This window comes from Amblyraja radiata, chromosome 2 (genome assembly GCF_010909765.2).
Source record: "Amblyraja radiata isolate CabotCenter1 chromosome 2, sAmbRad1.1.pri, whole genome shotgun sequence".
In the NCBI taxonomy this organism is placed as follows: domain Eukaryota; kingdom Metazoa; phylum Chordata; class Chondrichthyes; order Rajiformes; family Rajidae; genus Amblyraja; species Amblyraja radiata.
The window spans coordinates 26698577-26723401 of record NC_045957.1 but is presented as its reverse complement, the minus strand read 5'-3'; the positions used below and the strand labels follow the sequence as shown (position 1 = coordinate 26723401).

The following is a 24825-nucleotide window of genomic DNA, read 5'->3' as shown; positions in this document are numbered from 1 at the left end:
TTGGACCTGATCATATTCATCCCGGACCGCGGGACTGTAGGTGAAGGCTTGTGCTCTCCTCATGGCATCAGGACCAGCAAGATTTAGAAACAGGGAAGCTTTAATGGCATCAGGGTCGTTGCGATGAGCAATGTTCATGTAGTGGGTAAAATCCATCTCAAAAGTCGCCCAGCGCTCTGCTGTCTGCATCAAAGACCAGGGGCGCAGGTTTGCGGCAAGAGGATGCCATGGTGACACAAGGAGAGTAAAATCCGACAAAGAAACGAAGTCAAGAAATAAAACCCGATAAACAGTAGGCGTGAGAATTAACTTGCCGACACCATGTAAAGAAGTGAATCTCACACACTTGTAACTTTACTTAACTCTTTAATAAACACACAGATTAAACATGATCCAGCACTAACTGCATGCAGTCTGTCACCGTGCTGGAGAGAGAGCGAGAGATAGGAAGAGAGAGTGTTATTATACTTGATAACTAAGGCGTGGTTAGTGGTACTGAGGTAGCTACATTATTGGTTGCATGCATAAACCATCTACAGTTACCTAGTTAGGAGAAGCCATCGCTTTGCCTGGGTGGGCTGCGTGACTCACGTCGCAGCGGCCTCTGTAGTCCGTCTGTCTTTTTTTATTTTTTGTCTCGTTTAAATGTAGTTATAGTGGGTTTTTTTAAACTGAGTATGTGTGTGGGGGGTGGGTGAAACTTTTAAATCTTTTCCCTGTACGGAGAACCCTACCTTTTCTTTGTCGGGTCTCCGTTGTCGTTGGGGCCTAGCACCGTGGGCGGCCTCCAACCGGAACGACTTGGGGCTCCAGTCGCGGAGCCTGCGGACTGACCCACCATTCGCGGAGCTGGCCGAGTTCGGAGCGGGAGGAGCTGTGGTGGCGCGTTGCTGCGGCCCGACCCCGGAGATTCGGAGGCTCCAGCCGCCGGCCCGGTGGACAGTGACACTGGGAGCCCGCGGGTCCTTGGTGGGAGGCCGCTTTTCGGGGCTTCCGCAACGGCGACTTTTCCCGCCCGAGTTGTGGGGTTGAAAAGTACCTGGAGCTGGGCCTTACATCGCCCGGCGCGGCTTTAACGGCCGTGAGACTTGCTAGCGCCCGCCGGGGGCTCCAACACCAAGACCCGGGGACTTTGACTCTGACATCGGGAGGAGTGCAGGGGAGAGATAAGACTTTGTCATCCATCACAGTGAGGAGGAGATTTACTGTGATGGATGTTTGTGTAAATTGTGTTGTGTCTTGGTTCTTTTTCTTGTGTGTATGACTGCAGAAACCAAATTTCGTTTGAACCTCAAGAGGTTCAAATGATAACAAATAAATTGTATTGTATTGACGACGACCATCAATCCTCCGTTTACACTAGTTCTACGTTATTCCACGTTCTCATCCACTCCCTGCACACGAGGGGCATTTTGGAGACATTGTGTGCACCTGGAGAAAACCTGCGCGGCCCACCAAGGCCTATGGGATCTCTTGGCTAACAATTTCAACTCCCCATCTCATTCTAATACTGACTTTTCTGTCCTGGCCCTCCTCCATTGCCAGAGTGAGGCCACAGTCAAATTGAAAGAGCAGTACCTGAGATTTCGCTTGAGTAGCTTACAACACAGTGGTATAAATGTTGAAATCTCTAATTTTAAGTAAATTATACTTCCACTTCCCTTCCTCCACCCTAGTCATTTAACCAATTCCACAGTTCACCACATTGTATCCCTCTGGAGATCACATTGTATCTCCTTGAAGCCCCGCCCACACGTAGCCCCGCCCCCACCTCGAATCACGCTCTCTAATCAGCCCCGCCCCTTCGCAATGCCCCCGAAGCCCCGCCCCCAAACTCTCTCTCCATGAGGCCCCGCCTGCTCATGGTGGCCCCGCCCACACCTCGACCGGCCTCTCTGAGCCCCTGCCCACACAGAGCGCACCCTTTAGCCCCGCCCACCAGATGCTCACTGAAGCCCCGCCCCCATCCCACGCAAGCCCCTCCCCCAATACTAGCCCCGCCCCACGGAGAACGAAACCCCGCCCCCATCCAACTGAAACCCCGCCCACTACTAGCCACGCCCCCACACGGATACAGAAGCCCCGCCCTCACACGCTCACTGAAGCCCCGCCCCCACATGGCCATCGAAGCCCCGCCCCCACGGTCACTAAAGCCCCGCCCCCACTACTAACCCACGCTCCCACACGGATACCGAAGCCTCGCCCCCACGGTCACTAAAGCCCCGCCCCCACGGTCACTAAAGCCCCGCCCCCACGGTCACTAAAGCCCCGCCCCCACGGTCACTAAAGCCCCGCCCCTACAGCTGCGCCCCCACACGGATACCGAAGCCCCGCCCCCGTGTATGTTTCGCCCCGCCCTCCCCACCAACAGGAGCATGGCGGCGGCGACGGCGGCGAAGACCAGCACCACCGCAGCCGCAGGGTGCATGGTGGCGACGGGCGGAGACTGGTACCTCGGCGTCGATCTCAGCACACAGCAGGCAAGGCGCGCCGTGACGGGCAGCGGGCAGCCCGGACAACCCCGCCGTCTGCAGGCGTCCTGTGCAACTGCGGTCGTTGGTCCATGGCCGGCAGCTGTGTGATGGTCGTTGCTTGTAGATATAACTGCTGCAGGGAGAGGGTGATGGTGGTCGTGTGGTGGTGATACAGTCAATGAGACTTGACAAGACGTTTATCTTCAGTTGTCCCCTGTTGAGTCTCATTCTGTAACTCGTCTTCACCAAGTCCAACCAAGGCCTGCTTCCTCTATAATCAGTTACTTTTTTGCATATCTTTCATTCATTTGTTCTATATCACCGTCTGTCTCTCTCTTATTCCTTTCCCCTGATTCTCAGTCTGTAGCAGGTCCTTCACTCCAGCATTTTGTGTCTATCTAAGGTACCCATGTTAGACACAAAAAGTTGTAGTAACTCAGCGGGACAGGCAGCATCCACAGAATCCACTACTACTGAAGAGTAGGCTGAAGACCCAAAATGTCACCTATTCCTTCTCTCCAGCATTTTGTGCCTATCTTCGGTTTAAACCAGCATCCGCAGATCTTTCCTACACATACTGTGAGGTACCCATGTGTTCTAGTCACATTTACAAGCACTTGGCCCACAGCCTTTTATGCTTTGACAATTCAAGTACTTGACTTGATACTTCTTAAATGTAGTGCAAGTTTCTGCTACAAACATCTTTTCAGGAATAACATTTCAGATTCCACATTGCAATATTAAGTCACCTGCACTCCTGTGTGCACCCACAAACATCCACCTATCCATCCAGTTTTCTTTTCTCTTCCATCATCTACCCACCCTCCTTCTCCCACCTGTTTCCATTTGTCCATCATTTGCGGCACAGCTGGTAGAGCTACTGCCTCAGCATCAGAGAACCGGGTTCGTTCTAGTTTAGTTTATTGTCACATGTACCGAGGCACAGTGAAAAGCCTTTGTTGCCTGCTATCCAGCCAGCAGAAAGACAATACATGATTGCAATCGAGCAATTTACAGTGTATAGATACATGATAAGGGAATAATGTTTAGTGCAAGGTAAGGCTAGCAAAGTCCGATCAAGGATAGTCCGAGGGTCACCAAAGAGGTAGATAGTAGTTGAGCACTGCTCTCTGGTTGTGGTAGGATGATTCAGTTGCCTGATGACGGCTAGGAAGAAACTGTCCCTGAATCTGGAAGTGTGCGTTTACACACTTCTATGACTTTTGCCTGATGGAAGAGGGGAGTGGTGAGAGTGGCCAGAGTGCGACTCATCGTTAATTATGCTACTGGCCTTGCCGAGGTGACGTATAAATGGAGTCAAAAGAAGGTTGGTTTGTGTGATTGCCTGGGCTGCATCCACAATTCGCTGCAATTTCTTGCGGTCTTGCTGTTTCCAAAACAAGCTGTGATGCATCCTGATAAAATACTTTCTATGGTGCCTCTGTAGAAGTTGGTGAGAGTTGCAGGGTAATGCTGAACTTCATATGCCTTCTAAGGAAGTAGAGGTATTGATATGCTTTCTTGGTCGTTGTTTCAATATGTGTGGCCCAGAAGAAGTTGTTGTGATATTGATATTTTCAACCATCTCTAGTTTGGCACTGCCAATGCAAACTGGGGTATGTGTACCACTTCGCTTCTGGAAGTTGATCACTATGTCTTGCTGACATTGAGATTGTTGTCTCGACACCAGGACACGAGGTTCTCGATTTCCTTCCTATACTCCGTCTCAATTCCAATAACCCTTGCTCTGCCCATCTCATCAACGGAGCCATATTATTCTATATCCTCCTCTTCAACAACAGTACCACCACGTTTGGTATCATCTGCAAACTTATAATCATATGTCCTACATATCCAAGTTCCAATATCAAATATATGTAACATATGGTAAGGGTCCCAGCACTGATCTCTGTGTTATACCGCTGGCCACAGGTTTCCAAACAAAAAACAATTCCCCACCATAATTTTGTGCAACCTTATCAAGCCTATTTTGCATTCAGTTGGCCAACTGCCTTGGATGTATTGCATTTAGACTAGTTTCCCACATGGGATCTGGACAAAGGAATTACCGATGTTCATATAGGCTACCTCAACTGTTCTTTCCTCATCAAGGTGGTGCGGTAGAGTTGCTGCCTTACAGTGCCAGAGACGCAGTTTCGATCCTGACTACGTGTGCTATCTGTGTAGATTTGTACATTCTCCCTGTGACTGCATGGGGTTTCTCTGGATGCTCCGGTTTCCTTGCACATTCCAAAGATGGCTTCTGTAAATTGCCCCTAGTGTGTAGGATATGAAACCGGGATAACTGAGAACTAGTGTACGGGTGATCATTGGTCAGCACAGACTTGGTGGGCCGAAGGGCCTGTTTCCACACTACATTGCTAAACTAAAACACATTTTGTTAACGCTGAAATATTTGATCATTTGTTGAGACAAGATCTCCCCCAATAAAACCGTGCTGAGTAGTCACTGTGTAAATTAATCCTGTCCCTCATAATATGTTTCCAATAACTTGCCTGCCATTGGCTTTAAACTTAGGGGCTTGTAATTCGCTAACTTGGCCTTACTTGAATAAAGGACCTCTTTGACTCTGCTCCAGTCATCTGATACCTAAGATTTATTTTCACCCAGGCTGCGGCAATGTACTTCCTTACTCCCTGAGTAACCAGTGATGCAGATCATCAGGCCCTGGAGATTTATCCACTTTTAAGCACATTAAGACACTTAATACCTTTGTAATAATTGCGCATTATCATTCCCCTCCCTTAACAAAGCTCTTCTGAGTGAATAGCGATGAGAAGTATTCAATTAAGACGTCACCCACGACCTCTGGCTGCATGCACCGATTGCAGAGTGTGATTTAATATGTATTTTACAGAGCCAAAGTGAGTAGATAATAGTTTTCCACATTGCACTCTTCCATTGTTTCATCCATATCTCGTTTGGCTCGATGTTTTTATAATTTCCATCTACACCTTTCACTGTTCGATCTTTGCAAACAATCACTTCATTCCATATTTTCTCATGACATTGGGGCAGGACGATAAGATTGCCGCCTTACAGCCCCAGAGACCCGGGTTCGATCCTGACTGCGGGCGCTGTGACTGTGAGGATTTTGTACATGCTCCCCGTGGGTTTTCTCCGGGTGCTCCGGTTTCCTTGCACATTTCAAAGACATACAGGTTTGTAGGTTAATCGTCTTCAGTAAAGATGGTAAATTGTTCCTAGTGTATATGATAGTGCTAATGTCGCTGGTTGATGCGGACTCGGTGGGCCGAAAGACCTGTTTCTGTGCTTTATCTCTAACTAAATTAAACTGTATGAAACGGCGCCATTTGGCTCATCGAGTCTTAGAACAAACATCAAACATATAACAGCACAGCATTGGGGCAGGCCCTTCGGCCCACAATGTCTGTGCCGAACATGAACTAATCTCATCTGCCTGTAACCGCTCCATATCCCTTCATTCCCTTTACATTCATGTGCCTATCAAAATATCTCTTAAATGTCACTATCGCATCTGCTTCCCCTCTCCACACTCAGAAACATTCCAGGCACTCGCCACCCTCTGTATAAAATAAAAACTTGCCCTGAGTGTGGTACATGAAGCAATCCGATTCGTCCACTAATTTTCCCTATAACCTATTCTCCCCCTGTTCCCATCAACCTCTAAAGAACTGATGTGCTACAATGTCTATGGAACTGATGTGCTACAATGCTGAGAGCTATATTCTGAACTTTGTATCTTCCCCTATGCTCTATTGTACTTGAGTTTGAACTGATTGGATCTATGTATGGTATATCAGATCTGTTTGAATGGCACGCAAAACGCTTTTCACTGTACACTTGACAATAATAAAATTAAAGTTGAATGGAGATAGATTTAACAGGAACCCGAGGGGCAACTTTTTTTACACCAAGGCTGGTGGCATATGGAACAAGCTGCTGAAGGAGATAGTTGAGGCAGGTACCATCACAATGTTTAAAAAACACTTGGACAGGTACATGGATAGGTTTCGAGGGCTATGGGCCAGGTGCTGGCAGGTGGGATTAGTGTAGATGGGACATGTTGGTCAGCATGGACAAGTTGGGCTGAAGGGGCTATTTCTATGCTGTATGACTCTCTAACCTAAAAGTAAACCAACCTCTCCCCTCAGATTCTATCACTAGGGGCAATTCACAGCATCCAATTTATCTCCCATCTTGCATATCTTTGTGGTGGGAATCCTGAGGACCTCGTGGAACCCCACCCATGGTGGTCATTGAAACCAGACTTCATGAAGTTGAACTTGGGTCACTGATGCTCTGTACCTGCTGCTCCGCACACCACATTACAGTTGACAGGATTTTCTGTGTCTATGCATGATGGGCACAGCGTATCCAACTGACCATCATGTAAAGTAGTCAGTGTAGGCTGTGGGCCGAGGAGCTTTATTCTGCAGTTTCGTAACCCAAGTCACCAAACTACATCAAAATTATCACATATCGTTTGTTAAGTTAGTCAAACTGCTGCACAATTACCATTGTCCTTAACCACGCTATCATTTGAGCAAGTTGAAAATAGATTACATCCATGAGTGTGAAGAATTTCCTCTGGGTGTTCCGGTTTCCATGCGCATCCCCAAAGATGTGCAGGCTTGTAGGTTAATTGTCCTCTATAAAATTGTCCTATGTGTGTAAAGAGTGGGTGAGAAAGTGGGATACCCCCGACACATTTGGGACAATTTATTTTAGAAGCCAATTGACCTAAAAACCTGCGTTTCTTTGGGATGTGGGAGGAAACCGGGGCATCTGTAGGAAATTGTCACAGAGAGAATGGGCGAACTCCACACAGACAGCACTCGAGGTCAGGGTGGAAGCTGGGTTTCTAGCATTGTGAGGAAGCAACTCTACCGGTCGTACCCTTGTGACACCCTTAAGATTAGAAAGGCTACTCTCGTTCACCTTCTACCTGCTGGAGTTAGGTGGCAAGCTTTTGCCATGAGTAAGCCTTGTGTGTAGTGCTAAGTCTCTGCAAGTCTCTGGGGCATTCTCTGGGGCAGGGCTTTGCCGTGAAAAATAACCTGTGATTAATTTTAACAATGTTGAAATGGCTCTGACCTTCCAGGGTCACGAAAGAACAACATTGACGTAAATGATTACAAAATTTAAGCTGTAAACACTTGGAAACATTACAGTAAAGTCAAATAATTGAAGTTACACCGTGACTCTTACTCCTGAACCACAGGCTCTATGTGGTCAATGGGATTGCCAGCAGAGTTTGAGGGCCCGGTCAAGGAATTGAAGTGGTGAACTAAAGTATTACAGGGAATGATTCAGGACTCATAGAACATAAAAGAGAAAGAGTAGACCATACTTGTATGAACCTGTACTGTGATTCTTTTAGATAATGGCTGATCTATCACCTTGAGTCCACACACTAGACCCACAAAAGATGGGGTCACTTACAAAAAATGTAAACAAATATCATTGAATTGAACAAAGCTTGCTTTATTATCTTTAGTGACCAATCAATCACAGGAGCTTGAGTGAAAAACATAGTGCTGGAATAACTCAGTGGGTCAGGCAGCATCTGTAGGCGACGTTTCGGGTTGGGACCTTTCTAGCAGTATGAAGAAGGGAGCTTGTTCTCCGGTCCGATCACCATTTTGAAGGAAATACACTTTCCATTCCAACATGGATGTTTCAATTCATTGTAACATTAAATGTAAAACTTTGTATTTGTAAAACTCATTTTATAATACTTATCATATCAAGGAGGATAAACTCATCCCATTACCCCCCCCCATTGGCTCATATCCCTCAAAACCTTGGTTATCCATGTAGCAGTCCAAATGTCTTTTAAATGTTGTTATTATACCTGTCTTAACCACTTCTGCTGACTGCTTGTTCCATAAATATATATATATATATATTTATATATATATATTCTGTGTAAAAAAGATTCCCCTCAGGTTCTTATTAGATCTTTCCCCAATCTTGAGCAAAGGACTTGTGAGTTTATTACAATTAATGGTCTTCAATAGGCAAAGCACCTATGCAGGAAAATAGACCGATAAGCTAACTCCCCACTACTGCAGTTATTCATAAAGCAGGGTCTAGCCCTGAAATGTTATCTGCCAATTTCCTTCCACATATGTTGCCTGACATGCTGAGTTCCTCCAGTAGTTTGTTTTTCACTCAAGATTCCAGCATCTGCACTCTCTTGAGACCCCTCCCAGCCATATCTTCTATATTACTAAAACTCTGATCTTGACCTCTTTTGGCCCACTGTGCTGCGATTTCTGACAGAACGCCGCCACCTACGGCCGTCATTTTTGCCCACCTCGCTCAGAACGCCCCTCCGCCTTACGGGTGCAGAGGATTTTTCCCATCAATGACAAATCAGAGAGATATTAATGTTTTAATAAAATTCACCATTCTCTCTGCTGTCCCTGCTGGAGGGAGGGGGAGGGACTATAAAACCAGGAAGTGGTGTGCCTCACTCAGTCTCTGCAAGCTGGATGAAGCCAAGGGTCACATCTCTCTGAGCTCTGAATAACACTGAACACATGTCTACACAACTGTGAGTACCCTTAATGTGGTTGGAAAATGAAAATATGGGTTGTTTGAAGTGAAAAGGCACTGCCTGCAAATGGTTGTTTGGGTGCTTTGACTTGAAGTTGAAAGGCACTACTACATACTGCAAATGGTGGCTTGGGTGCTTTGGCTTGAAGTTGAAAGGCACTATTTACTGCAAATGGTGGCTTGGGTGCTTTGGCTTGAAGTTGAAAGGCACTACTTACTGCAAATGGTGGCGGGTGATTTGGCTTGAAGTTGAAAGGCGCTTCTTACTGCAAATGGTGGCTTGGGTGCTTTGGCTTGAAGTTGAAAGGCACTACTTACTGAAAATGGTGGCATGAAGTTGAAAGGCACTACTTACTGCAAATGGTGGCTTGGGTTCTTTGGCTTGAAGTTGAAAGGCACTACTTACTGCAAATGGTGGCTTGGGTGCTTTGGCATGAAGTTGAAAGGCACTACTGCAAATGGTGGCTTGGGTGCTTTGGCTTGAAGTTGAAATGCACTATTTACTGCAAATGGTGGCTTGGGAGCTTTGGTTTAAAGTTGAAAGGCACTACTTACTGCAAATGGTGGCTTGGGAGCTTTGGCTTGAAGTTGAAAGGCACTACTTACTGCAAATGGTGGCTTGGGTGCTTTGGCTTGAGGTTGAAAGGCACTACATACTGCAAATGGTGGCTTGGTTGCTTTGGCTTGAAGTTGAAAGGCACTACTTACTGCAAATGATGGCTTGGGTGATTTGGCTTGAAGTTGAAAGGCACTTCTTACTGCAAATGGTGGCTTGGGTGCTTTGGCTTGAAGTTGAAAGGCACTACTTACTGCAAATGGTGGCTTGGGTGCTTTGGCTTGAAGTTGAAAAGCACTATTTACTGCAAATGGTGGCTTGGGAGCTTTGGTTTAAAGTTGAAAGGCACTACTTACTGCTAATGGTGGCTTGGGAGCTTTGGCTTGAAGTTTAAAAAAATCACCATTCTCTCTGCTGCACCTGCTGGAGGGAGGGGGAGGGACTATAAAACCAGGAAGTGGTATGCCTCACTCAGTCTCTGCAAGATGGATGAAGCCAAGGGTCACTTCTCTCTGAGCTCTGAATAACACTGAACAAATGTCTACACAACTGTGTACCCTTAATGGTTTGAAAATGAAAATATGGTTTGTTTGAAGTAAAAAGGCACTGCCTGCAAATGGTTGTTTGGATGCTTTGGCTTGAAGTTGAAAGGCACTACTTACTGCAAATGGCGGCTTGGGTGCTTTGGCTTGAAGTTAAAAGGGACTACTGCAAATGCACTTCCTGTTTGCACCGTATATTGATTTTAGATAAAACGCTACCACTTACGGCTGTGATTTTTGGCCATCTTACTCAGTCCCCCCTCTGCTGAGCGGGTGCAGAGAATTCTTCCCCTCAATGAAAAATAAAAGTGTTATTAGTGTTCAAAAAAATGTTGTGAATCTCTCTCCTGTCAATCACGCCCTGAAAGCCACACCTTTTCCGGTGGGAGGGGGAGGTGTTATAAAACCCAGAAGTGTGGGTGTGGCTCAGTCTCTGCATGATGGGGGAGTGAGAGTTCATCACTCTGTCTGAGCTGTGAATCAACTGAACACACTGAATGTCTACTGAACTGTGGGTTTGGTGTTTTGTGTGGTTTTATGGTGGTTTCACCCTGCATGAAATGGTATGAAGCTGCATTTGAATTTGGTGGCCTTGCACCCTGCTTGAAGTGGAATGAAACTGCACTTGAATTTGGCGGCCTTGCATCCTGCTTGAAGTGGCATGAAACTGCACTGAATTTGGTGGCCTTGCACCCTGTTGAAAGTGGTATGAAACTGCACTTGAATTTGGTGGCCTTGCACCAGGCTTGAAATGGTTGGAAAGTGCACTTGAATTCGGTGGCCTTGCACCCTGCTTGAAATGGAATTTCAAGGAATAGTCATGAGTCAACTGCCAGCCCACCAGCCGTGAGTGAGCTGCCAGCAGATCAGGTTGAGGGACTGAGCTGCCACCCCAAGAACCCATATCAGCACTCCAGAAAGCCCCCCCCCCCACTGGCCACCAATATTGGAATTGGTAGAGAGTGGAATATTGCGTCGGGGGACCAGCCCTCCCGTGTGAACATGGGACCCAATGTGTCCCACTTAGTCTAGTTACTCCTAAATTCTGCCCATCTCGCCTCACTTCCACCAGGAATATCCTCGGCCATGAAGCTCTTCTGGATTAATATGCAATTACACTCCTCTCTTACCTCCACCTCTATCATGCCTGTTGCGTCTGCATCCCGGAACATTGAGTTGCCAGTCCTGTCCATTTCCCATTCATGTTTCAGTGATATCTTCAATATTAAAATTCCACGTGCATATACAGTGCATTCATAAAGTATTCAGACCCCTTCACTTTTTCCACATTTTGTTACGTTACAGCCTTATTCTAAAATGGATTAAATTCTTTTTTTTTAATTATCAATTTACACACTATACCTCATAATAAAAAAGCGAAAACAGGTGTTTAGACATTTTTGCAAGGTAATTAAAAATAAATAACTGAAATATCACATTTACCAAAGTATTCAGACCCTTTACTCAGTACTTTGTTGAGGCACGTTTGACAGCGATTACAACCTCAAGTCTTCTTGGGTATGACACTACAAACTTGGCACACCTGTATTTGGGTAATTTCTCCCATTCTTGTCTGCAGATCCTCTCAAGCTCTGTCAGGTTGGATGGGGAGTGTCGATGCGCAGCTGTTTTCAGGTCCTTCCAGAGATGTTCGATCGGGTTCAAGTCCCGGTGAGGTCCAGCGCAAATTATAGGAACAGTACCTCATATTTCGCTTGGGTAGCTTACGCCCCAGCGATATGAACATTGACTTCTCTAACTTCAAATAGCCTTTGCTTTCCCTCTCTCTCCATCCCCTCCCCCTTCCCAGTCTTATTGTCTCTGACTACATTCTATCTCTGTTCAGTCCACTCCCCTGACATCAGTCTGAAGAAGGGCTCGACCCGAAACGTCACCCATTCCTTCTCTCCAGCGATGCTGCCTGTCCCACTGAGTTACTCCAGCATTTTGCTTCTATCAAAGTATACAATGATCTCCGGTTGCTCACCCTCCCCCTTGAGAATAATCTGCAATCGCTCAGAGACATCCTTGACCTTGGCATCATACCATTTACGTATATGCTGGGGTCTTGTTCGTGGCTGCAGAATCTGTCCATGCCCCTATTGATTCTGAGATCATTACTGCCCTGCTTCACCTCCCCTCCCCTGCTATGCATCAGAGACAAGATGTACCACAGATCTATAGTTAATATACAGACAAAAGATGAATCCCATTCACATTGCAGAAGTTAATTGGCATATGCTTTATAGCATATGATCAGAATTGTATAATACGTGCATACATATCTTATTGAAAAGCAAACTGTTCATGCCTGTATGGTCGTGAGTAGTCACCTCAGTCGCCCAAAGAGTCATAGCGTCTTTCTGGTCGCCACTGGATTTTCAACATATTGAAAGTGGGTGACAGTGGATTTGACGCCAATGAGCTTAGCTTGACTTCTCCTGATGTAGGTGCTGTCGTAGTTGTCGCCAGGTTAACATAGGTTGTCGCCAGGTGCCGTAGTTTGTCGCCGGTGCTGACTTGTTTTTTTTTGTTGTTAAAGTAATTGATTCTATTTCAAATTTTATGTCGAAGGGGGGTCCAGTCGCCGTTTTTTCGGCGACCTGCTACGCCTAAAAATAGCCTAAATGGGACAGGCCCTAAACTTGTCTGAATATTGGTACATATCTTGTACCTCATTAGGTTGTTCCATTTCATTTGGAACTTACAGGCTTTTATAACCCGGCAGGCAGGGGTTATTGAGGCAGGCACGAGTTATTGAGGCAGGCACGGCTTATTGATTGGGGACGATCAGCCATGATCGCAATGAATGGCTCGAAGGGCCGAATAGCCTCCTCCTGCACCTATTTTCTATGTTTCTATGTCTATATTATAGTTTTTTGGAGTACTATATGATAATTATAATTGAATTATTACTGTGCATGATGTTATTTATAATTACGAGATTAAGATGTGGGGGTTGGTAAACTACTTGGCCACTGTAAGTTGCCCCAAGTATATAGGTGAAATACGGGAACAGTTGATGGGAATGTGTGGGGAATAATAAAGGCTAGTGTAGTATTAGTGTCAGTGGGTGGCTGATTGTCAGTATGGACTCAGTGGCAAATGGCCTGTTTCTGTATTGTATTCCTCTAAGACTATGACAAGTTACAGGGTACAAATTATTGGTGACACTTCTATCCTCAAATCTTTCTCCTTTCTAGATGAAAGCCATGGTTATTGATGATAATCTGAATGTAATCCACGAAACTAATGTGAAATTTGATGATGATTTGCCAGAGTTTGGGTAAGATGTTTTATGATCATTTGCTTATTTCATTTGGTGGAAAGGATAAGAGAAGCTGGAGGGCAGACACATTTACAGAGGAAGATAATCCTGGTAGATTGGCTAAGATGTTTGTAGTACTTATGTAGTGGCAACTGCTTATTAAGTAAATTGGTCAATTTATATTAGGAGCTAAGTCTTAATACAATAATAACTCGAAACTATTACATTTTGTGTTAAATGGATTACTTCATGTGCACTATATTGTTTTCCAAATTGATATTCTCTCCATCTACTCATCACTACCAAATCTATCCCTCGCCTTGGTAACTGCCTGAAGCGGACTTCGATGGTTTACGACTTTAGTATTGTATTTAATGAGCTTCTGACTGCATAAATGTGTCATATATTCTGTAGCCTGCTTTAGCCCATCTTCTGCTGAAAGTTTCCTCCATGGCTTTGTTATCTCAAAACTTGCCTTTTTATTGCAATACTTGATGGTTTCCTGGCTTCAGCTCTCCATATCGTAATCATACAGTGTCATACAGCATGCCCCATCTACACGTGTTCCACCCATATCACAAACCCATCCTATCCATGTGCCTGTCAATGTTTTTTTTTAATGTTGTGATAGTACCTGCCACAGCTAAATGGGTGACGCAGTGGTAGAGTTGCTGCCTTGCAGTGCCCAAGACCCGTGTTCGATCCTGACTATGGGTGCTGTCTGTATGGAGTTTGTGCGTTCTCCCTGTGGCTGTGTGGGTTTTCTCTGGGTGCTCCGGTTTCCTTCCATACTCCAAAGACATTCAGGTTTGTTGGTTAATTAACTCAATCTTGGCATATGAGAAGTCCATTCAAGAGCCTGATAACAGCAGGGAAGAAGCTATCCTTGAATCTGACAGGACTTGATTTTAAGCTTTGGTGTCTTCTGTCTGATGGGGGAGCGGGGAAGAGAGAATGACCCGGGTGTGAGTGTCCTTGATTATATTGGTAGTTTTCCTGAGGGAGTGTGAATCCTAGATGGAGTTGATGGGTGGGAGGCTGGAGGTGTGATGGACTGGACTGCGCCCACAACTCTCTACAATTTTTGTGTTATTGGGGTAGAATATTTATCGTACCCAGCTGTGATGCATTCTGATAGGATGGTTTCTACAGTGCTTCTGTAGAAATTGGTATGACTTTTGGGGGACAAGCAAAATTTCCTCAGCCTTCCGCGTAAGTAGGGCTTTCATCTGCAATCCTAGCCGTACCGTCATTGCGGTTGGACCAGGGCAAATCATTGGTGATTACATGATGGACATTAAGGGCTAGGTTACTGTCCTGACACCCTGGCACATAGTTCCTGATCTCTGCTCTGTACAGATCAATAACAATGATGAGACGGGTCTGGTCAACAATAGTGGTTTAATCGCAAACTTAAAGATCAAATGGGTGCTGTATTTGGCCACAGAGTCATGGGGGTACAGGAAGCAGATCAAGGGGCTGACAATGGTTCAGTAGTACTTGCTAGTCACATGATCCTAGGTACAATGAAGTTCAGTAAAAATCTGCCATACATCTTTGAGGAGATCAAGTGCTATGGGTAGGAAAGAGGAAATGTCATGACCAATTCTGCTCGACAGGAAGTCCAGGCACCACCTGCAGACAGACGTCTCAGGGCCAAAGTCCAGCTGTTTACAGATGACGGTCCAGGATTTTTTTAGAGATTTAGAGGCTTTAGTTACAAGGAGAGGTTAGGTGTATTTTCACTGGAGCACAGGGTGCTGGGTGGTGACCTTATAGAGGTTTGTAAAATTATGGGGGGCTTATAGATAGTCACAACAGTTTTTTTCTAAAACTGAAGGACATAACTAAGGCATGGGGTGAAAGTTTTTCAGAGGGTGATGCGTATATGGAGAGGGAGAAAGAGAGGTAGATGCAGGTGCAACCAGAGCAATTAGAATGCCTGTGGACATAACCACATGGATAGGAAAGGAATGGAGAGCCAATTTCAGGAACAAGGCATAGATAGGCATCTTGGTTAGTATGGTCAGGTTGGCCCGAAGGCCTGATTCTGTGCTCGATAATTCTTTGACCTTTTCTTTATGTGCAGAACCCAGAATGGTGTCCGTGTACAAAGCGATAAGATAACTGTTACAACACCAGTCCTGTTGTGGGTAAAGGTATGAATTATGCTATAGTGATTTGAACTAAATTTCTCTGTTACGGTGTTGCATACTTTTATTTGGGCACTGTTACGACTCCCGAATGCAGGTACTTCAGAGCCGCGTAACATAATTCAAAAACCAGGTTCAAGTTCAAAAATCTTTTAATTATTCAATGGAACACAAAACCCAAACCTGATTTAAACAACCCAGTCAGGGATATGGATGGACTAACAAACAATTAAACAGTGCTCCAGCCAGCCACGTAATGGACCGTCGAACCAGAGACTCTAAAACCTGCCTAAAGAGATATAACCCTGAAACAAAATACACAAAAACACTAAGGTCAGCCCTTATCCGTCCCAATTCAATATTTGTTAACAAGTAATGGTGAAAGTACACAAAGTTCTATGCCATGTGGCCAGGCCTTCCTCAGCTCACACCAGCAGGCTGCTCACAAGTCAGGGTCTACGAAGAAGAGAGAGAATCCTGGGAAACTCTGGTATTTAAGCTTCAGATGAGTCACTGTCACCTGACGCAGCTTGGCCAATCGGGTACAGGAGCCTTTTAATCCCTTGATTCCAGACTCACAGCCACAAGGCCTGTACTCGGGAGAGAAACAGAGAAAGGTAAGTACATAGCATTCACCAGGGGGGGGAGCCTAACACCCCCACTCAAAGATACTGAATAAGTTTCGGAAGAAGAGAGAAAAAACACCACCAAATCCCAGAAACTATTCAGGAGCTAAAACACTACTGGCGCGACAAGGCGTCAGCCAAGACATTATCCTTGCCACGGATATGCCTGACCTCCAGGTTGTAGTCTTGCAGCTGCAAACTCCAGCTCATTAACCGCCGGTTCTTATTCTTCATACTCTGCAAAAATACCAAAGGATTATGATCCGTGAGTACGATGACAGGGACATTCGAGGAGCCAACATAAACCTCGAAATGATTCAGAGACATTAAAATAGCAAGGGCTTCTTTCTCAATGGTGGAGTACCACTTCTGATGACGATTAAACTTCTTAGAGAAGTACGAAACTGGATGCTCCACCCCATCTGAATCATCCTGTGGAAGAACTCCACCAACCCCACGATCACTAGCATCCACTGCCAGCTTAAATGGACGCTCAAAATCAGGTGCCGCAAGCACAGGTGCGCGCACCAGAAGACTTTTAGTATGATCAAAGGCTTGTTGACACTCTGCGGACCACACAAAAGCTACCTTCGGACTCAGCAAATCCGTCAAAGGGGCAGCCACCGCAGAGAAGTTTGGACAGAATCCTCCATAGTACCCAACCATAGCCAGATACCTACGGAGTTCAGTCCTAGAGGTTGGAGCAGGAAATGCGACAATATGCCCCACCTTTCCCTCGAGAGTGCGAACCTGACCCTGGCCCACCACCTTACCCAGATACGTTACCGTGGCCTGGCCAAACTCACACTTCCCCAGATTGATCGTTAGGTTTGCCTCCGCTAGACGATGACCGATGTGTTCGATCCACGACCTGGAGCACACAACCAAATCATCAAGGTATGCCTCACAGAAAGACAAACCAGACAATACAATGTTCACCAACCATCGGAAGGTTGCCGGCGCATTGCGCATCCCAAATGCCATTACCGTGTACTGAAGAAAGTCATCAGGCGTAACAAACGCAGAGATCTCCCTCGCCCGCCTAGTCAAAGGGACTTGCCAATAGCCTTTTAACAAGTCCAACTTAGACACAAAAGATGCACTTCCCACACGATCCACGCAATCCTCCATCCGTGGAAGAGGATAGCAATCCGGCTTAGTTACACCATTCACTTTCCGAAAGTCCGTGCAAAACCTGTCCTCCCTATTAGCCTTCGTAGCCAGTAGACACGGAGAACTCCACGGGAGTTAGATGTGGCCCTTGTGGCTAAAGGGATCAGGGGGTATGGAGAGAAGGCAGGTACAGGATACTGAGTTGGATGATCAGCCATGATCATATTGAATGGCAGTGCAGGCTTGAATGGCCGACTCCTGCACCTATTTTCTATGTTTCTATTTGCCCATTATCCTTCTCACCAATCACCTATTGGCCCCTGTCCTGCCCCTACAATTTCTCCTCCCAGCTATCTTCCCTTTCCACTCTCAGTCCACAAAGGGTCTTCAATATTACAGTTAGCAAAACAAACGCATTTATTTTAGTGGCTGATCTGATATTAATTTGAACATCCTCTTTTCTGATCCCCATAATGCGCGATCCCCTTTCGTTCAAAAATCTACCTCATTTCATCCTGGTGGCACAGTGGTGCAGCTGTTGCCTCACAGCACAGAGGTCTGGGTTCAATCCTGACCTTGGGTGCTGTCACGGTGCAGTTTGCTCATTCTCCCTATGACCCCATGGGTTTCCTCCGGGTGCTCTGGTTTCCTCCCACATCCCAAAAGCATGTGGGTTTGTAGGTTAATTGGCATCTATAAAATTGCCTCTAGTGTGTAGGGAGTGGATGCGAAAGTGGGATAACATAGAACTAGTGTGAACAACGGTTGGCTTTGGACTTGGTGACATGATGGGCCTGTTTCCATGCTGTATCACTTAACTCAAACCTCAACTCAATTCCTCTTCATGTCTCTGCGGAAGTGAATTCCAATGATTTATGAACCTCTGAGGTGAAATAAAATTCCCAAGGCTAACCCCTCAAAAACTGAACTCCAGTTCTAGACTGCCCCATTATGAGAAGCACCCTCTCAGCAACTATGTAGTCAAGTTGCCACATAGCAGCAACTATGTAAATGTGTTGAATATCACCCCTCACTCTACTACATGCCAATGAGTAAAGAAGACTTTCTACATACGACAATCCCTTTATCCTAGGAGTCAACTTACTGAACCTATTCTGAATGATCCAAATATAAGAATATAAAATTGTTTGACATATTCCACGTGTCTTGCCAACATTTTCACAGTTATAGCAAAAAATTCCCCACTTTTGTCCTCCATTCCCTTTGTAATAGTGACCAATACAAGGATGACAATCCCATTGGATTTAGTTTCCAGAAGATTTGTAGCTGATCAGGCCTGATTCAGTAAAGTGACTTTTGAAGAAAGGTGCGTTTGGAAAATAATGCTGAATTAGGGCGGCACAGTGGCGCAGTGGTCGAGTCTCAGTGGTAGATTACGGCGCCAGTGATCCGGGTTCGATCCTGACTAAGGGTGCTTGTCTGTACTGAGTTTGTACGTTCTCCCCGTGACCTGCGTGGGTTTTTTTCCGGCGTATTTCTGCACTGTATCTCTAAACTAAACTAAACTAATGCTGCTTCCATCTTTCCCTTCCTCTTCTATATATGTGGCTGGAAATGCAATGCCTGAAGTAACAAAAGCTGCTGATATTTCATTCATACTGTTTTGGTGAAAATGGTAATGATATTGGATTAAAAAAATAAATAGTTTAGGGTAATCAAACCAAACATTAAAATAGTAAAGGATTAAATACCGACTGTTATCCTGCTGAGTATAAATATTTTTTGTATTTCAGGCAATGGATTTACTCTTGGAGAGGTTAAAGGCTGCAAATCTTGATCTTTCAAAATTGAAATCGTTGTCTGGTTCTGGCCAAGTAAGTGATGGCAATTTGTCTAATCGGTAACTGAGGAAATAGGTTCAATGTTGTTATCTGGCGAATGCTTATTAAGATCCTTTGTTATTTCTTCACAGCAACACGGCAGTGTTTATTGGAAGGAGGGAGCCAGTCAGACCTTGAAAAACATGCCTGCTGACCATTCGCTTCACCAGATATTGCAGGTGAGGATTGGAGGAATCTTAGCATGGGAATCAAGAGCTTTAGCCAACTGAATATTGTTTTGGATTTTGTGTTTTATCCTACACGGTCATAAGGCAGAACCCATGTCCTTGCCTTCTACTGCATCAAAGCAGTGTGTTGAATGTTTATTTTTATCAGTAGTAGCTGTGCCTTGACAATAGACAATAGGTGCAGGAGTAGGCCATTCGGCCCTTCGAGCCAGCACCACCATTCAATGTGATCATGGCTGATCATCCTAAATCAGTGCCTAGTTCCTGCCTTCTCCCCATATCCCCTGACTCCGCTATTTTTAAGAGGCCTATCTAGCTCTCTCTTGAAAGCATCCAGAGAACCCGCCTCCACTGCCCTCTGAGGCAGAGAATTCCACAGAAGCAATGAGATTGAATTTTTTATTATGAACAGCCCCGACAGCCCAAAATGTCAGTGCCGAGCATGATGCCAAATTAAGTGAATTTCTTCTTCTTGCACGCTATCCATATCTCTCCATTCCCTGCATAACCATGTGCCTATCCAAAAGCCTTTTTGTAATGCCACTATCATATCTGCTTCCACCTCCACTCCTGACTGTGCATTCCAGGCACCCATCACCCTCTGTGTTTAAAAAAAAAAAAAAAATGTGCTCCACATATCTTCTTTAAACTTTGCCTCTCTCACCTTAAAGGGCCTGTCGCACTTGGGCGTCATTTGCGCGTCAGGCTGGTGGCGAGTGAAGATTGTGTGAATTCCAAAATCCTGGGGCGCCACGCGCAATGTCTTCGCCACCACACCTCACCACACGCCATGCGCGCGTAATTCATGCCAAGCGCGCATCACATGCAATTATGTCACGCAAATGACGCCCAAGTGGGAAAGGCCCTTAAGGCTATGCCCAGTAATCTTTGACATTTTCACCCTGGGAAATGGTGCTTACAGTCTACCTTTCACACTTGATACCTTTTCCATGACATATTTTCATAATCTACCCATCTATGTCTTTCATAATGTTATATTTCCCCTCGGCTTCCAAAGTCCAGAGAAAATAATCTAGCTGTCTAACCTCTCCTTTTAGCTAATAACCTCAAATCCACAGCATTTTGGTAAGCCTCTTCTGATCCTCCGAAGTCTCCACATCCATCCGGCAATGACCAATTGTCAGAAAATGTCTGTAAAACTAGGCTGAGAATACTTGTGCCAGTAAAATAAAAAAATAATAATAACATAAAGAAGTGAGATTAAAAAAATAAATGTACAGTTCTGAAATTATAAAGTATTCTGAGTTTAATTTTGCAGAACGTCTCTGACAATTGCAGTTACGATCAATCGGAACCAAACTGTGATTGCTCACCAAAGGATCTTTAAAGTTAGTTTTATATAGCCTGTTTTTCTGCAATTGGTTTGAGGTTAAACCAATGATCCATTTATAGAGAGAATGTACAGATGTTTCAGGTCAGGACCCTTCTTCAGACTGATTGTAGTAGCATGGAGAAAGCTAAACCACAGAGTAAAGAATAGTTAGCTGCATATTAATTGTGGGAGATCTTTTCTCCACTTGACATTTCAAGGAGCCATTGAGTAAATGAACAAACTGAACATATAAGTGTGAGGTTTTTCATGTCTAATGAAAGAGAAAGATGTTTTGACCCTTTTAGCCTTTGTCACTTACTCCCGTTTAGGAGGCCTAGTTAAAGGAATGAAAATAGACAACGTTGGAACTACTTGGTGGATCTGTCAGTGTCTGTGGAGACGGAAACAGCCTCGGTGTCCTGGTCTTATTTATAAACGTTGTGGAAGTCCTTTTAGTAATTGTGGTCAGGAGAGTGACAGGCACCTTGATTGAAAGAAAACTTAAATTATCAATCAGCAAATGAAAAAACATTATTAACTTAACTTGGGTTTTCTTTAAAGAATTTGCGCTTTTCTCTTCTTACCAGTCGAGTTTCTCTGTGACGGAATCTCCCATCTGGATGGACTCCAGCACTACCGAAGAATGCCGCCAACTAGAAAAGTGTGTTGGAGGAGCACAGAAACTGGCTGACATCACTGGATCACGTGCTTATGAGGTTGGTTCACCATATCTTGTGAGTAAAAATGGACACCTCAGCCAAACATTGAGCTGAGATACTGTCTCCTGCAACTAAAGAAACATATAGAAGAACTATAGGATAGGAAAGGTTTAGAGGAATATTGGCCCAATGCAGGTGGGTGTGTCTAGTGTAGATGGGTCATCTTGGTTAGCATGGGCAAGTTGGGCTGAAAGGACTGTTTTCCTAAGATGATCTTAGGTTAGTTTAGTTTAAAGAAACAGCACGGAAACAGCCAATCGAGTCTGCACCGACCAGTGATCCCCATACACTACAACCATCCTACACATTAGGGACGATTTACAACTTTTACCAAAACCAATTAAACCTGTAGATCTTTGGAGTGTAGTAGGAAACCCATTCGGTCATGGGGAGAACGTGCAAACTCCGTACAGACAGTACCTGTAGTCAGGATCAAAGCCATGTCTTTGGTGCTGTAAGGCAGAAGCTATACTGCTGCACCACGATGCTGCCCTTAGACGGGATTATGATTCTTCAACCTGGCAGATCGTGCAGAATTACTTCCTACTAATGTTTAAAATTAACTACTTAAAGTTGAATTTCAGTATTCCTTGCTAAGAATTTGAATGTAATCCCTTCGAGGCTGCAATTGAAAAATGTGAGCAAGGAACAATCTGTTTGGTGTCAGAAGATCTTGAATTCGGTAGAATGTCTGAAATATTATTTCCTTGCGTAAATAGCAATGTAAACATCTTTGGACAATGCGCTCCACAAATGGAAAATACTAGACGATCCACTATTGTGGTCGTGAGTCCTAAACCATGGAGTAAATAGTAGTTAGCTGCATTTTAACACCTATTGAGGGAGATGTCTTTTCTCCCCTTGATATTTCAGGGGGCCATTGAGTAAATGAACAAACTGAACATGTGAGTGTGAGGCTTTTCATGTCTTAAGAAAGAGAAAGATGTTTTGACCCTTTGTCTCCTTTTCATCTGGATGGGTGACATTTTGGGTCTGACCCGAAACTTCACCCATTCTTTCTCTCCAGAGATGCTGCCTGATCCATTGAGTTACTCCAGCTCTTTGTGTATATCGCCACCAACCACTTGTCCGGCTTTGTCGCGCCCTTGCATCTTTTCCAGCTTTCTCTCTGCTACTACAATCAGTCTGAAGAAGGCTCCTGACCTGATACATCGCCCGTCCGTTCCCTATTTCCCAGAAAATTGGCTATATAAAACTAATTTTAATAATCCATTGATATCCAATCACAGTTGAACAGTTGAGTTAATAATGCTTGGATTATACTTAAAAGGTCAGCTCAAGTATGCTTTGGGACCATGCCGCGTGCATTGGTATAAATAGCAGGACAATTAGGGGGGCATTGTGGCGCAGAGGCAGAGTTGGGGCCTTACAGCGCTAGAGACCCGGGTTTGATCCTGACTATGGATGCGGTCTGTACAGAGCTTGTATGTTATCCCCGTGATCTACGTGGGTTTTCTCTGGGTGCTCCAGTTTCCTCCCACACTCCAAAGATGTACAGGTTTGTAGGTTAATTTGTTTTGGTAAAATTGTAAAGTGTCGCTAGTGCGTAGGATAGTCATAAGGGATAGGAGTAGAATTAGGCCATTCGGTCCATCAATTCTACTCCGCCATTCAATCATGGCTGATCTATCTCTCCCTCTTTACCCCATTCTCCTGCCTTCTCCCCATAACCTCTGACACGAGTGCTAGTATACGGGGATTTCTGGTCGGCTGTAGGGCCTGTTTCCATGTAGTATCTCCAAATGAAACTAAATTAAAAAAACAAAATTTAGCTCCAAATCAAAAATATGCAGGTTAAGCTTTTGAAATAAAACCATAAAATGGTGGAAACATTTAGCAGGTCAGGGTTCATCTATTTATTTATTTTATTCTGATTATATGTTTATATTTCCTGTTAACCTATGTAAGGTGTCCTTGAGATGTCTGAAAGGCGCCCAATAAATAAAATGTATTATTATTATCTCTTCAAGAGTCGAAGACTCATCAGAACTGGTTACGATCATTATATCAGATTTCTGTAGATACACTCTACTCTGAAGCAAGTGTGGGTGTCACATCATTATCAGTAGTTGCTGATCATTAAATATTTAACCTGAAATTGTGCTAAATTGGGACTTTTGCTTAATATTTACTCTTCTGAAATGCTAATGAGTATTTGAGGTTTGTTTTTGGTCACTTTTCAAATGTTTACGTGTTTTACTTCACACAGCGATTCACAGGGAACCAAATTGCGAAGATCACCAAGAAGAATCCTGACGAATACAAGAAAACTGAGGTAGACCATCAGATAGATAGACGTAAAAGGAATAAGTGCCATTTAAGTCCCTCTCCCTCTCCCTCTCCCTCTCCGAAATGTCACCCATTCTTTCAGTAGTCGAGCCAGGTACTATGTTAAAGACATTTGCACAGGTACATGGATAGGAAAAAATTAGAGGGATGTGGATTAAAAGCGGGCAGGTGGGACTAGCGTAGATGGGGCATCTTGGCCAGTGTTTCCATGCTGTATGATTCTATAACTGGCAGTGTGAACAATAGACTTGCCAGAAGTGATTGATGTCAGAGGTGCCGTCTTGCAGATGGTGTTATGCTGTCTTCCCCCTCGGGCCGACATTAATGACCCCATGTCACCCTAGAAAAAAATAATTCAGCTTGGTGTCCAACATGTATCCCCAAAACAACATAACCATAAAAGATTATATGGTTGTTATCACGCGATTTGTGGGAGGTTCCTTTGTGCAGTTTGGGTGTCATAGAAGTGCGCAGGATGTAAAACAGTATAGCACACCTTTTGGCCCACAATATCTGTGCTGAACATGATGCCAAGACCATCACTTATCTACCTCTCCCTCTCCCTCTCCCATTCCCTCCATTCCCAGCATATTCATATGCCTATCCAAAAGTCTCTTAAATGCCACTAATGTATTTGCTTCAATCACCATCCCTGGCAGCGCATTCCAGGCACACATTACAGTCTGTTTGAAATAAAACTCGCCGTGCACATCTCCTTTACACTTTGCCCCTCTCACCATAAGGCTATGGCCTTTAGTATTTAGTTTTTCCATCCAAAATATTCTATCCATCTCTCTCTCTCATAATTTTATCTGCTTCTATCAGGTCTCCCTACAACCTCCGGTATTCTCGAGAAAACAATCCAAGTCTGTCTAACTTCTCCCTGTAGTTAATACCCCCTAATCCAGGCATTATTCTGGTAAACCTCCTTTGCACAAGTTTACACAGCCTCCACATCCTTCCTGTAATGGGGTGACCAGAACTACATGTAATACTCCATATGTGGCCTGACCAAAGTCCTGCAGAGCTACATCATGACTTTCTAGCTCTTATACTCAATGCTCTTGACTTATGAAGGCCATTAAACCATATGCCTTCTTTACCACTCTGTCTACTTGTGTTGCAATTTTTAGGG

At 44.7% G+C, this 24825-nt stretch overlaps 1 protein-coding gene across 1 annotated transcript in view; it reads left to right on the top strand.

The window, feature by feature from the left end:
- Positions 1 to 2356: 2356 nt before the first annotated feature.
- Positions 2357 to 24825, top strand: part of xylb (xylulokinase) — a 162579-nt gene continuing 140110 nt past the window's right edge. The window contains exons 1-7 of the mRNA XM_033043826.1: positions 2357 to 2480; positions 13343 to 13425; positions 15497 to 15566; positions 19054 to 19134; positions 19233 to 19319; positions 21249 to 21377; positions 23611 to 23676. Coding sequence (XP_032899717.1) covers positions 2376 to 2480; positions 13343 to 13425; positions 15497 to 15566; positions 19054 to 19134; positions 19233 to 19319; positions 21249 to 21377; positions 23611 to 23676 — 621 coding nt within the window. The 5' untranslated portion in view covers positions 2357 to 2375. The remainder of the gene's footprint in view (positions 2481 to 13342; positions 13426 to 15496; positions 15567 to 19053; positions 19135 to 19232; positions 19320 to 21248; positions 21378 to 23610; positions 23677 to 24825) is intronic.